The 14476-nt window shown below is 43.4% G+C and overlaps 1 protein-coding gene across 2 annotated transcripts in view; it reads left to right on the plus strand.

The window, feature by feature from the left end:
• Positions 1-14476, plus strand: part of Ap1s3 (adaptor related protein complex 1 subunit sigma 3) — a 59776-nt gene that overhangs the window by 31434 nt on the left and 13866 nt on the right. For both annotated transcript variants that reach the window (XR_007979490.1, XM_052193231.1), the window contains exons 2-3: positions 11824-12002; positions 13461-13569. Coding sequence is in view for 1 of the 2 variants with exons in the window: in XM_052193231.1 (XP_052049191.1) it covers positions 11824-12002; positions 13461-13569 (288 nt within the window). In the remaining variant the exon portion in view is untranslated. The remainder of the gene's footprint in view (positions 1-11823; positions 12003-13460; positions 13570-14476) is intronic.

Below are 14476 nucleotides of genomic sequence, written 5' to 3' on the forward strand. Positions count from 1 at the left end.
CTCTGGCTGGTTCTGTGCGCATCTTTACGACTGATCTAGCAGGAAGAGAATGACTAGATCTGTAGGTTTGCAGAAACTCTTACACCGCCTGCCAGAGAACTGTCACCCCAGTCCTGACAAGGTCTAGGGCGAGCGGGCAGACATTTATTATTGCATCTGGAGAAAAGTCATCCCAGTCATAAGTTTATGATGCCCACTACAACCTGGGCTTTTATCGGAGAGCAAGCGCAGGAAGGAAGGACGGACTGAAGGAAGGAAGGAAGGAATGAAGGAAAGGGGGAGGGAGGAAGGAAGGAAAGAACGAAGGAAGGAAGGAAAGAGGGAGGGAGGAAGGAAAGAAGGAAGGAAAAGAGGAAGGAGGGAGGAAGGGAAACAGGAAGGAGGGAGAGAGGGAAGAAAGGAAGCAAGAAAGGAAAGAAAGAAATACAAAAACAAACAGAAAAACTAGAAAACCATCACCCAAACCAAACCACACTGTTCTCCAGTCCCTAGAGAAAACCCAGAGTGATTTTACTTCTAAAAGGTTTTACATTATCCTCATCACCATTATCATTATCAATGTGTGAATGAGAGGGGGGTTGGTGTTGTGCTTCTGAGTGTGTGTGTGTGTGTGTGTGTGCCATCACATGTGTATAGAGGTCAGACGATAACATGGGAGTTGCTTCTCTCCTTCCCCCATGCTGGGGCTGTGTCTCTCATGCTGCCACGAGGTGTCCTTCAGGATAACTGACCTGTGTGCTTCCCAGTGGTACTCTGTCTCTCCTCCCCACCTCTCCGTGGCGTACTGCGTAAAGATGCATGTCTCCACATCTGGCTTTTTAACCTCGTTTCTGTAGATGGACTTTACCTGTCAAGTCATTGGGCTGGGCCATGAAGGGATTTTCAACTGTGAATATGTATGCAGGCCTAGCTGCCTTTTCTCATATTTAGCACTTCCTTCAGTACATGAGTCCATTTTGAACTAGGGGTGGAGTTAGAATCATTCAAATAAGTGTGTAAAATGACGGAGTGGGGGAATAAGAAACTTGTGATTGGAAAAGATGAATAAGGGGTGAGATTACTTCCAGGTGAGGGAATAGGGGAGGATCTATAGTGACTTAAAATATAGGAAGTTAAAGATAAAGGGGGTGGGCTCGGCATTGACAAACCTCTTTTCAGTCTTTTCTCCTTAAAATTCTATATGATACGAGGGACAAGTGGGGCTCTTAGTCAGAGGGTGTGTAAGGTTTCAGTTGGAATGGATAGATTTTGAGATCCGTGGTCACTATAGTTAATAGCAACATATTGTGTGCTTGAAAATGGCTAAGTAGGTAGATCACAAATGCTCTTCACTGACACATCCAAGCGCACACACTGTTTTGGGTGACATTTTACAATATAAAAACATCACATTTTATGCACAATGAATGCACACATGCAGGCCTGTCCCTTCTTTTCCCCTTTTCCTCCCCCTTTCCTATTCTCAAAACACTTTCAAAGCCATGATTATGATTTCTTTCTTACACTATATTTCCCTTTTCTCTAGGGCTTAGAATTTTTCCCTGCCTGCTTAGTTTGCAATCCATCAGTTTTTCTCCATTGTATCACCAAGCAGATGTTTTAGATGTCAATCATTTTCCAAATTCTACCAATAAATAAATAAGTATAAATCCAACCCCCTCACACACATGTACAATGGACACCCCTCCTCCGCACCGCACCCCCTTCACACACAGTGGCCAGGTGTGTCACATCATGCTGGCCACTCCTCTCAATACTTTTTGACTCCTTCTCTGTGTTCTAGAGAACACAGTTAACTGTATCAGTTCCCGTATTTCCTAAGGTCCATCCTCCAGGGGTTTTGAAGCCACATCCCGGCCAATCTCATTTTAAGCTTTCAAACATGTATATGTTATATACCGAGCACCTTTCTCTTCGGCCTCTTTTATTTTTCCCTCCGCATCCCACCTCTCTTTGGTTTCCTTTGTCTCCCTACACAGCTTTGTCTCTCTCCCTTTTCACTTTTCCTTTGCATGTTTAGTCTTTATCTATGCACAAGTGTGAACGGAATCTTCATCTCTTTCCCTCACTTGACTGACAGTCTTGTGGGGTGTGCAGACTTACAGTCTTCCGGCTTTAGCACAGAGACACAGAGTTTGACGGTTACTGTGATTTCTGGTCCTGTCGGTGGAAACCTCTCCTCTTCCTGGAATTGTTAGGCTACTCAATTTGTCCTATTGCGCTGAAGTTCCGTGCCATTGTGCTTTTAAAATCTGACATACGGTACACTTGGTTATCTTCAATAACCTGAAATCTCATCTCTTTAGTTCTGGGAAACTAAACAGTTTCTTGATGTTCTTATCTCTTCTGTTAAAGTGTAGGCCTCTGTTCTTTTTCTGTTAGCACTTTATCTTCTTGTAATTCTGAGCATGGTACAGTACGCGTGTGTGTGTGTGTGTGTGTGTGTGTGTGTGTGTGTGTGTGTGATATTTTACTTCTCTGTACTATTAGTTTCCAATTTCCAGAATCTTCTTTTTTCCTCTACTTGATCTTTTCTGTCTCTTTTTGTAAAGATTTATTTATTTTTATTTTAAGTGGATGAGTGGTTTTACCTGTGTGTACCTGTTGTAAGCAGAGGCCAGAAGACAGCATTAGGTCTCCTGGAGTTGGAGTTACAGATGGTCATGAACTGCCATGTGGGTGCTGGGAATTGAACGTGGGCCCTCTGAAAGAAAAGCAAGTCCTCTTAACTCATCTGTCTCTTTCTTATTAGAGGCTTCTCAGCTATCTAGTGAGTGAGACTGAGGTGAATGCGGAGGCGCTCATAGGCAGTTCAGAAGACAGAGGTGAAAACCAGTCAAGCTACTGAACGAGGAGATAGGATCATTCACAATGCAAAGATATGGGTGGAGGCTAGAGATACCCTCTGACTTCCATTTCCAGGACAGTTGTAGGTATATATAAATATCTTAGAGCCTCGAGGGGGTGTGCAAGCGTCCTGAGTGCTACTGTGACCCCTTCCCCCCAGGATGCTACCTAACATTGCTTCAGTTAAGGATGGATAGTGGTGCCATAAGACTGCAGTGACGCTAAAAGACTGTTCTTGCCTCATGATGTCATAGCTATGCCTACATCACAGGCCTATGCATTATGTATTTGTGGTGAGGCTGTACTAAGAGCTACTCCAGTGGGATAGCCTTTGCTAAATTTCTGTATCTTTAAATAATACAGTGGGAATATGTTTAGGGTGTATGTGCACGTGTGCACACACACACACACAGACACACACACATACTTACATACTTGTATTGTTTTCCTGTAGTTGTAGTCCCTAGAAATGCTGCAGGTGGTAGATGAAAGCCCTCCCCAGGAAGACTTACAGCCATCTTCCCTGTATTCAGAGCCTTGCATTGTATCTGGCCTTCCCCATTTTGCTAAATACGCCCCATAGGTCACATTTCTGTTTCCTTTCCATATTTCAAAGATTGGTTGAAATCTCTGGGCTGCTGTTATCTCCCCCATCTGTCTTTTAGTCTTTGGGGCTTAACACAGTTCTGAAACTTCTGCTATTGTCATTTTAGTGGCATGTTGGGAGGGAGAAGCAATAAAAGTCGGTGCTTAATTCAATGTCTGCCCCGAAGTTTCTTCGGATTCCTTTTCACCATTACAAGCTCCCCAAGGTACGGGATACAATGTCCATCTGTGTGTTTAGTTTCACACATCATAGGGCTGGTAAATACAAGCCAAATGAATTAATGATCTGTGCTGACAGGTCCTTCTGAAACACAATTACTTTTGTTATCGATGTGATTATTTCCCTGGAGACTGTCTCTGGTTAGTCTTGAAGTGAGGGATGAACTCAGGCTTTCGGGTGGAGGGTTTTTGGAATGACTGACACCAGTGACAGAAGGATGGATTTTTTTTTTCCCTTCCATGTTGCTTGCTTTAATTTGTCAGTATCAAGAAAGAGAATTGAGCATCTATTCTCATCCAAGGGAAGTCCCTCTGTTTTCGCAGAGGCCATGGCTATCTGACCATGTTGACCTTCTCGACCTGCTGACTGTCACCCAGTTGCTTCCAGTACATTGAGAAAACATTATATATGTAGTCTTTCTGGTTCTCTATAGTCTCTAAGAGTTAAATAGCAACACCAGGTGAAAAGTTGCTTTTCCATTAATATTTCCTTGCTGCTCAGACTCGTGTTTAAACATTGGCGTTGCGTTTGCGTTGCATGAATGACCTCACCAATGGACTTGGCATTCGCATCTGCCTCCTCCGGGGCCCACACCATTCCTCATTCTTTTGACTGCTTTTTAAAGCCACAGCTAATAGTGAGAAGTTCATTTATGTCACAACTTGCACAAATATATGCAGCTGGGACAAAGTTTTCATACCCACCCTTACTGAGACTCAGCGCTCTGTTTTGCTGAACCACAGTGATGGGAGTCCATTCGTTCAGTTTGGTTAACAACCCACCGCACAGTTGCCTGCGGCTGTGAAAACACCGCTTTTATGAATGAATGTCAGACATATTCCCTCACTTCTTCTCCAGCTTCCCTTCATGCTAGGAGTCTATAACACTGGCTCTGAATAGAGAGAAATGCCTTCCCTGATACGAAGGCAATAATGAAGGATTTTGTAGAACTTCCCCCCTCCCCCACCCCACACTCACCTTAGCTGGTATCTTCATCTTGATCCAAGCCCAGCTTACATCTTAACTGTGTGGCTAAGAGACATTCAGTCTTGTCACACAGTTTGCTCTTTCAAAACATGCATCATTATACGGCACTTTTCTCTTCATAGCACAGGTGAGCAGCCTGTACAAAGGCATCCTCCAGCACCCAGCTTCCCTCACTATCAGTGTTCTGTGCCAAATGGCACAGCTGCTGCAATTGATGGACTGTATTGATTCTTTTTCTTTCAACTTTTTATTGATTCGTTGTGAGTTTCACACCACGCACCCTTCTCACCCTTCTCGTCTTCTGTGTATCCTCCCTCCGCCCTTGCAACCTTCTTCCCCCAAACAAACAAATAAAAATAGACAAAACAAAGCAGAGAACTATGCCCTGCAGTATACCTCTCTGTCCACACATCTTCGCTTGCAGATGTTCATTGCAATGGGTCTGGTTCGAAGCCTCTGACTTCTGTGACACCATCAATATTGGATCATCACTGGGACTCCTCCCAATGATCCTGTTGTTGCCCTGTGCCCTGGAGATCCTGCAGCTCTGGAGCAGTAGGACCAGGTCACAGGTGTTAGATTCTGGGGTGGGCCAGCTCAGGGCCCTGGATCTGGGCCTGGGTGGCAGCTGGGCTGATCAGCCCTCAGGCAGTCCCTTATCTGCACTACCAGAGCGAGCTCTCTCCAGTGCTGCCCAATGCCACCATTGGCAGGGGTGCAGGGTCAGCTCTCCTGGTTGTATGCCCTCAGGGCCAACTCACCAACTGCTTTCTATGCCACACCACCAGAGCCAGTTCCACTGTGTTGGCCAGGCAAGGTGCAGGGCCTGCTCTCCAGAGTGCTGCAGCTGGTGAGGGTCAGGACCAACTGTCTAGTTCTCATGACCTTGGAGCCAGCTCTGCCAACTACCGCAAGTGGATAGAGAGGAAGTGCAAGGTGAAGGGGCTGCCTCAGCCACGCCCCCTACTGATATTTAACTGTGACCTAAATCCACAATTTATAGTAAGGTTCACGTTGGTTGGTGTTGGGCATTGTATCCATTTGCACAAATATATAATCACGTGTTTCTGCCATAATAATACCATGTCAAGCATCCTCACTACCCCAAAAGGTCAGAGCTGCTTTTCTGCTCTCGCACACTGGCAACAACTCAGTACTGTGATGTGCTGCCCTGCATCGGGTGACATGCCGTGAGGCAGAGGCAGAGCCTCCGACTTCATTTGGTGTTAGGCTATGGATAGAAGGCTGACTGCTTTCTACCACTGAGATGTTTTGTTACACATTTTATAATTATAGTATCATACATGTGAATTTTAGAAAACCCAATGAAGTTTAGAGAGAAAAATAACATTCATAATTCTGCTGTTCAAAGACAACCTCTATTAATAGTTTCGTGTGTTTCCATCATGTGATTTCTTTGCAAGTATAATCAGTCTGTTTCTGGGTATACTATTACACGTCCAACTTCGTGGTTTTGTAGTTTATCATCAGAAATGTTATTTTATTGAAATTGGTTAATAAGTATTACCCAAGACTTTATGTTTAGGCATTAAGGTGTTTTCTAGTTTTGTGTGTGTTAGTATGGTAAACATCTAATTCTATTTTTCACTTGCTTTTTGCTTTTTTAAGACAGGTTCTCACTATGTAGCCCAGGATAGCCCAAAACTCTTGCTCCTCCCTCCTCTTGAGGCAGACAGCGTGCCCATTTTTATTTACTTTCATTTTCAGGCACATTTTAAAGGTAGAGCTTTTAAAAGTGGACTCACAGGGTTTTGACACTGCTGTTACTTTTACTGAAGGTAGGAGGTTTTCTCAAATGGACACTATCTTTAAGAAAGAGAAAAGTATATTTACCCAGCATCTGCATGTACAGTGGTCCAGAAGCTGGGCAGTGTGGGAACGATGAGGTGCCCTTTCTAGGGGGTGAGGAAAAGTTGAGAGTTGAGGACTAAGGGAGATGTTGTGTTCCTCAGCAATGAAGGAAGCACACTGGGTTGGGGGGGGGGGGCGCGTGTGGATGTGGGAGGAGCCGAGAAAACCCTGGGACTGGCCTTTTTCCACTCTCCAGACTTAGGAAGTAAGGATAGAAGCAGGTACTATGAAGGATATGGGGACAAATTGTAATAACTGACATGGTAAGTGGAAGGGGGGAGGGTGTTTGAAAGTCCTTTACATTAAGAAAATACCCGGAACGTTTCCAAGCACCACTGGGGGGGATTCATGGGTTAGCCGATCAGACAATTGTGGTAGTACCAATCTGGGAAGTCCTTTATGATTTTTCTCAGAGGTATCTGACATCTCCAAATAGAAGAAAGATAGGTATGGGTGGGCTGATCTGGGCTGGGAATTTGTGGAGTTACTATGAAGGTACATCAGAGGAACAGAACTATTTAGGTGAAAACCCATATGACCTGAGTCATCAGAAGAGGCGCCTGCTTGGTTGATTGATTAGGAGGAACATGTTCTGAGCATTTATATTGTGGCTCACACCCTGAAATCTGGATAGTGGTGTTCGTGATGCCCAGGTGTACAGAGATGACCAGGACAGGGGAAGCTTGCCTTTTGACTTAGAAGCTGGTCATGGGTCCAGGTCATGAACTGAAGTTAAGAGCTGGTAATGTTGCATTCATGAAGAGCTCGATGCTGCTATGAGAAGCCTTCTGACACATAGTAAACCAGACTTAACATGACAGCTGGTTCGAAGTCACAGAGCACATGGTTTGCCACTAGTCTGCTTCCTGTTTCTCTCAAAGCCCTGGGGGTACTTTGTCCCTGCATGCAGATCTATCACAAGAAAACACCCAAAACTATCCAAACACTGGGGTTGTCCAATGGGGTCGAGTGTTTCTCTAGTAGACTCTGCAAACAAGGAATACTTGAATCATCTGACAACTCATCTTTGCATTTGAGAGACCATCTGTGCCCAAACTAGACTCCTAAAAATGGGCTAATAAAGTGGCCCCTCTTAAGAAGAGGTGACAGTTCTGGACTATCAAGAGATAACCCAGGCTAAACCCTGGGTCAGATGTATAAGACCATAACCCTGATCACCGCTCTTTATTGTAATTTATGCAGCAAGAGTGTTACTAGTCTTTCTTTTTTCTTTCCTCCCAGTGACATTGGTGGTGGTGTGATTAGGTCTTGCTTTCTGAAGTCAGCTGAAGTTTCCTTTGGGCATCAAGTCAAAGTTGACTCTACAAATAATGAAAAAAAAAACCCTTCATTTGTCTCTCTCTCTCTCTCTTTTTTTCCTAAGACAATGCTAATACAAGACTTTATTTGATTAACCTCTTAAAATGAATTAGCCAAATGCCCTGAATGACTGCATCGATAAATTAGATAAAATTAATTGTAGGAGGCAATAAGCTTGCAAAATCACTGCAATTCATGCTGCTAACTTGCCCAACCTCTGAGGTTAAATCTAAGGAGGGAACTGGTTCTCCAACACAAATCATAGAACTTGTCAGGACTGAGGCTTCTAACCATGACTTATGCATTGCAGCTATGCATGGGCTGTGGGTGCACTTGAACAATCCATTGTTTCTTTTGAACAAGGAACATAGCTTTGTATTTCACTTTGTGAACTTTGTGTGTGTATGTGTGTGTGTGTGTGTGTGTGCATGTATGTTTGCATGTTCTTTTTATCCTTTCACTTTAAATTCATTGCTGGGTTTGAATTCATTGCAATTCTAGATTATTGATCAATGTTAACATGGACAATTCATTCTGAGATATTTATTCAATGAGGAAAAGGTGGAGGGGAAGCCACCACTCCAATAGGTACAGTCTCGTAGAGAACTAATCTGGGTTGACAGTAACACTTAGTCTATAGAGATTTCCAAGAGGCTGTCTGGAGTAAGAATTACAAGACCAGTAAATAGAGAAGGTGTGAATGAATGGTAAGCCCAGAGTGTTTCTTCTGGAAGGAATTGACTGAGGGATGCTTGTAGGGCTGTCTTAACTATGTGAACTGTTCTTTATTACTCTAAGGTTAGTGGGGCAGTCTTTGTGTGATAAAATCAGGAGAAACTGTTTATGTTGAAGCAGAAGAGATGTAGGTTAGATGGGAAGGAAATAACATTTCTCATATTAAATGAGAGCAAACAATCTCTGAATTTGTAGATATGATCTCTCTAGCAGAAATACGACCACTTGCTAGACTTTGGATTGAACGGTCTCGTCTGGTGGTAATCCCCAACTGAGCCTTTTCTTTACATCCTGAGTTGTGCACTTTCTTTAAGTGAATGAATGAATTAATGAATGAATAAATTTATTATTTTACATTTCAGAGACATCCAATTTTATACTGTTAGAATGGTATTTTACGTTGTCTCTGTTGCTGGCTGTGAGAAAACACTCTAACCAAGACCAACTTGGGGGAAGGAAAGAATTCATTTCAGCTTACATTTCCAGTACGTACCTCACCATTGAGGGATGTCAGGGATTCATGGCAGGAAGCATAGAAGAATGCTGCTTACCAGTTCATTCATTAGCTCTCTTCATCTGCTTTCTTATGCACCTCAGACCCTCCTCTCTAGCAGTAGTTACCCTCAGTAGACTGCACTCTCCACAATCAAATCAGCCAGGACAATTTTAGACACGGCCGTTGGCCAATCTGAGATGATTCTTTAATGTGGCTTCCGCCTTCCAGTTGACAGTAGGTTGTGGCAAGTGGATAATACAATCTAACCAGCATGGGAGATAAGGATACTCATCCAAGTATGATTCCTAGGAAAACGAACTATGCCCATTCTTGAATTACTTAGATCTATCTCATAGGAAATAGTGTTTAAGGCAATGCAGGGTTCTTTCTTGTTTCGGAGAATAACACTCGGAGCTTGGTTCTCTTCTTCTTCTAGTGTGTGTGAAGGAGGATAGAGCTCAGATGCCTGGGGTTCGCGGGAAGTGCCATTACTCACTGCGCCATCTCCCTTGGCTCTCAAAATGAAGTGCTCTAAGAACATCCTGGGTTTAGGGCGATGTTTCTTTAAGCAGCTACTGAGCAGTAGTTTTAAGTTATTTTCGCTCTGTGTGATGTCTGTTCTTCAGATCAGGAGCTTGTTGTCACTTTAAAAAAAACTACATTTGCCTTACTTGGGGAGTGGGAAAAGGGAGAGGGAGAGGGAAAAGAAAAACAAAAAGAAAAAAGTCTGTGCAAACCCTGGCCACACAAGCCTGGTGGCCCTCAATCACCCAAGCTCCATCCCAGGAAGCCCCGTAAAGGTAGGAGAGCATCAACTCCATAAAGTTGTTTGCCTTCCATAACCATGCTTTGGGCGCCACCCCACCCCGACATACACACACTCATACTCACAAACAGAGAGATAAAGAGGAGGCTCATACACGCTAATAATAGATAGAAGTAATTACAAAAAGAAGCCCACAAATTCTGTAGGTTAGAGGAAGTTCCAAAGGAAGATGGAAGCCCATGGTGCCCATGGACTTCAGCCGTTACCACCTAGTGAGCTCTTAGGTCTGCGCCGTGACATTAGAAGAGAAACTTCTTCAGTAAAAAGAGCAGACTTTGTCTTGTCTTGTTTCGTTTAGCTTGTTTGCCTGATATATTTTTATTTATTTAATTTTTAAATATCATTCTTGGTTTGGAGCATATGTATTTGGAGCACCCATAAAAGTTATTAGCTGTAATAATGCAATTTATTTAAAATTTATTTTTAGATGCATTGCTTTTATTTTATATGCGTGTTTTGCCTGAGTGTATGTATGTGTATCACATGAATGCCTGATGTCTTCAGAAATTCAGAAGCGGGCATTGCATTCCTGGAGCCAGAGTTATGGATGGCTGTGCACTACCATGTGTGTGTGTGCTTGGAAACCAAATCCAGGTCTTCTGCAAGGGCAACAAGTGCTTCTAATCACTGGATCACTCTCCAGCAACACATTTTCTTTTACTTTTCAGTCGATAAACAATAAATAAATAAATCGTGATCTTTTATAAATGTGATCTTTTATAAAATAAAAGACCGGGCTACCTGACTGTCATTGTAAATGAGTCTACTTTACACCTAAGTTACTGAACTTAGATTGTTATGCTTTGTTTAAAGTTCTTAAAATTGAGGTTGGAGAGATGGCTCAGAGGTAAGGAGCTCTGGCTGCTCTTCCAGAGGTCCTGTGTTCAATTCCCAGCAACCACAGGGTGGCTCACAACCATCTGTAATGAGGTCTGGTGCCCTCGTCTGGCCTGAAGGCATACATGCAGCCAGAATGCTGTATACGTAAATAAATAAATAAATAAATAAATAAATAAATAAATAAATAAATACATAAATAAATACATAAAAATAAATCTTTAAAGTTCATAAAATTTATGAAAATACAAAATTTTGTTTTGAATACACATATCAAAGCTGATTTGGAAACAAAGTTAGGCGACTTCCTAGTGTAGCCAACTCACTGTCTACATTGTTACCATTGTCTACCATGCTGAGGAGACAATCCTCCCCTGAGATAGGAAAAGCCAGGGCCGTTCATGCGCCACACACAAGCGCAGCTTTCACACTTAGGTCTGGTCCTTTCCTTCGTTCTTGCACTCTCTCCCTTGTCTCCTCCTCCTCCTCCTCCTCCTTGGTTTTTTTTTTTTTTTAATTTTTATTGGTTATTTTGTTTATTTACATTTCAGATGTCATCCCCCTTTCCCGGTTTCCTCTCCAAAAACTTCCCATCCCAGCCTCTCCCCTGCCTCTACCAGGGTGCACCCCCACACCCACTCCCGCCCCTTTCTTCGTTTTTTCTTTTTAAAGTTTTACTTTTTTTCTAATCACTTTCCACTGTCCTCTCCCCATTCCCATGTTTTCACAGTTGTGGTTCGGAACATGGACGGCTGTAACTCTTAAGTAAATCCACCATTCAAAACATTTTTCTTGTTTGCTATCCTTGTCAAGGAGGAATGTGCTTTAGAGATATGCTTTGATTCTTAAGGAATTTATGACCCTTAAAAAGAATTAAAAGAAAATTTTAAACATGGTTTTTTTTGGAACAGAAGTAAGATTTTGGTCCACGTTTGTCTCCTCTGGTGGGTAAATGTAATTATTAGATGGGATCATTCTCAGGGGGTAAATATTCTCCCAGCCCCAAAACACCCCGGATCTGTGCGGTGACTTGGCTAACTGAACCCCGGGGGTCTTCTCTGTGCCTTTTTGTTCTAGATACATTTCATCTTGCTCTTCAGTCGTCAAGGGAAGCTGCGGCTGCAGAAATGGTACACCACGCTCCCTGACAAGGAGAGGAAGAAGATCACTCGGGACATCATCCAGACTGTCCTCTCTCGTGGGCACAGGACCAGCAGCTTCGTTGACTGGAAGGAGCTAAAACTCGTTTATAAAAGGTGTGAGTAGCCGGGCGGTGGTGGCGGTGGTGGCGGTGGTGGCGCAGGCCTTTAATCAGAGGCAGGCAGATTTTCTGAGTTCAGGACCAGCCTGGTCTACAGAATGAGTTCCAGGATAGCCAGGGCTACACAGAGAAACCCTGTCTCGAAAAACCAAGGGAAAAAAAGGGGGTGTGAGTAACTTCATGAGAATCAAATTTTCTTTTTTGCTCTGTCTTAGTTCTGAACATTTTAGATGGCAATACAAATCTCAGTGCTTTCTGAAATCTTTCACGAGTAAAGTCTAAGTATTTGCAACGAAGAGTGAGAGCTAGTGAAGATCTCCATCGACACGTGTCCACTTCCAAGTGTCAGATGGATCCTGAATGCTTAAGCTGTGTGCTGAATTTGCACGCAGGTGCTCGCTCGGTAACGTTTTGTCAACACCATTACTCCAGCATCATTTCAATGACTGTAGATCCAGCAGCAAACAAATGAGACAGATGATGTTCATATTTTCAAGGAGCACAGTTTTAAAGCACACCACATATATTCACCTAGTAACAGATGCAATGGGAAAATGTAACTGTGATAAAGGAACGAGAACCATTTCCAATGGATTGCTCCTGCTACAGTTCATATTTGCAGTTGGGTGAACCGAGGATACACAGTGTAAATAATTACTACCCCGTCACAGTAGGTGAATGATAATCAGTAGAGCCAGGACTCATGTCCAGCTCTTTCTTCCTTTAGTACCTATATTTCTTTTGATGCACCTATGTGAAGGGGAAAGACCCTACTAGTGAGGAATCCTAGTTAATAAAGGAGAGAGGCTTTGAGAGGTAAAGCCAGCTTTTCAGGTAATGGATGCCTAAGTTAGGACATGGATGTAGCCAGCCTGAACCCTTGCCCTACATCAGATTACAGTTTCCCAAATGGGAAATGCGCACTGGAAATGCAGAGAGTGTTTTTAAAACCAATAGGAAAAGAGTAGCGTGGATGGACTGATATTTAATGGCGTCCACTACCAGGGAGTGCTTTGGCAAAGCAGCTTCTACAGCTTCTGGAGCTGAGGGTGAGAGACATAGACAAAATCACTGTGTGAAGGCAGATGTGGGAGCACGGGTCCCCGAGAGCACTGCCGAGGGATCATATGTTAGAGAGAACTTACAGCTGGAGAGGAGCTTGAACAAACACCCTGATTACAGTGGACCGAAGGACCATGCCTCTGATTGCAGCTCTCCAAAGGTAAAGTTCTGTTGATGTGATTAATAGACGTCATGTAGGTGCTGCGGTGTTTTTATATATCCTAGTTTCTGTACGAGGCACCAGTGTGAACCACGAGCCGTGATTTTTTTACCCTGGTGTGGTGGGAATCTCTAGAGAGAGCGGGAGGAAGCACTCCCATACGGAAAACCCACGTTGCCTTGTTTATTGTCTTATTCAATTTTGCTTTTCCTTATTTTTTTTCTTTTCAAGGTATGCTAGTTTATATTTTTGCTGTGCAATAGAAAATCAAGACAATGAGCTTTTGACACTAGAGATTGTTCATCGTTATGTGGAGTTGCTGGATAAATACTTTGGAAATGTAAGTGTCCTTCGGGCCCGTTACAGTCGGCATCCACCTCCGTTCTGGCTTTTGCTCATCTCTTGCTCATCTCCTGTGTTCCTCCTTTTCTCTCTCTCAAGTCTAAGCTAGCACTTGCATTGCCCTGGCTCCCCTTGGTTCAGAATGACAGCATTCCTCCCTTCCCGTATTTCTTAGTATTTGAGCCACTCCAGAAGATGTTGGTGCGTCTTTACCTTCTTCACCTTGCAGAGACCTTGTTTCGGGGAACTTGAATTTAATTGTGAATGATCTCTGTCCCTTACTCCTTACTGGCTTTCCCATTTCTTTTCCGTTTGACAATTTTGTTCCTTCTCTGGCATTGTTGAAAGTTATAATATTATTACTACACAAGGAACAACAACCAATAACAAATCCAGTCACTTCGAGTTGCTGTTTCAAAACCTCATTTGCATTTATTTCATTACCAGATGCAGCGATCTCTCATGGTGCTCCCATCTTCAGACTCCCCCACTCCGTACCAGCTTGCAGCAGGGCCCCTTCCTACCCCTACAAGGTGGTCTCAGGGTTACCGCTGAGTCCCCACACCACTATGCACCATTCACATTTAAGTCTTAACCTGCTTTGCCCTCTCTGCAGCACTGGACTTCCATTCATCCTTTAAATCCCGCCCCCCCACCCCCTATGACATTGCTTTCTGCTGTATCAGGAGGCCCCACCTTGATTTTCTTCTTCCCCTGACCTCCCTCCAGCCCCACACCCCATCTTCTAAATGCTGTGCCTCTTTTTCCACCTGCTTAGTGCGTCTCACTAAGGGAGATTCTTTTTAAGAATCTATTGTCAAGTGACTCTTCTTTGCTTACCCAGTGATGATTTTCACTGACCAAGTGCCTTGCCCATCCTTTGCCAACCTGCTGTGGTTGGATAT

Source organism: Apodemus sylvaticus, chromosome 9 (genome assembly GCF_947179515.1).
Source record: "Apodemus sylvaticus chromosome 9, mApoSyl1.1, whole genome shotgun sequence".
NCBI lineage: Eukaryota > Metazoa > Chordata > Mammalia > Rodentia > Muridae > Apodemus > Apodemus sylvaticus.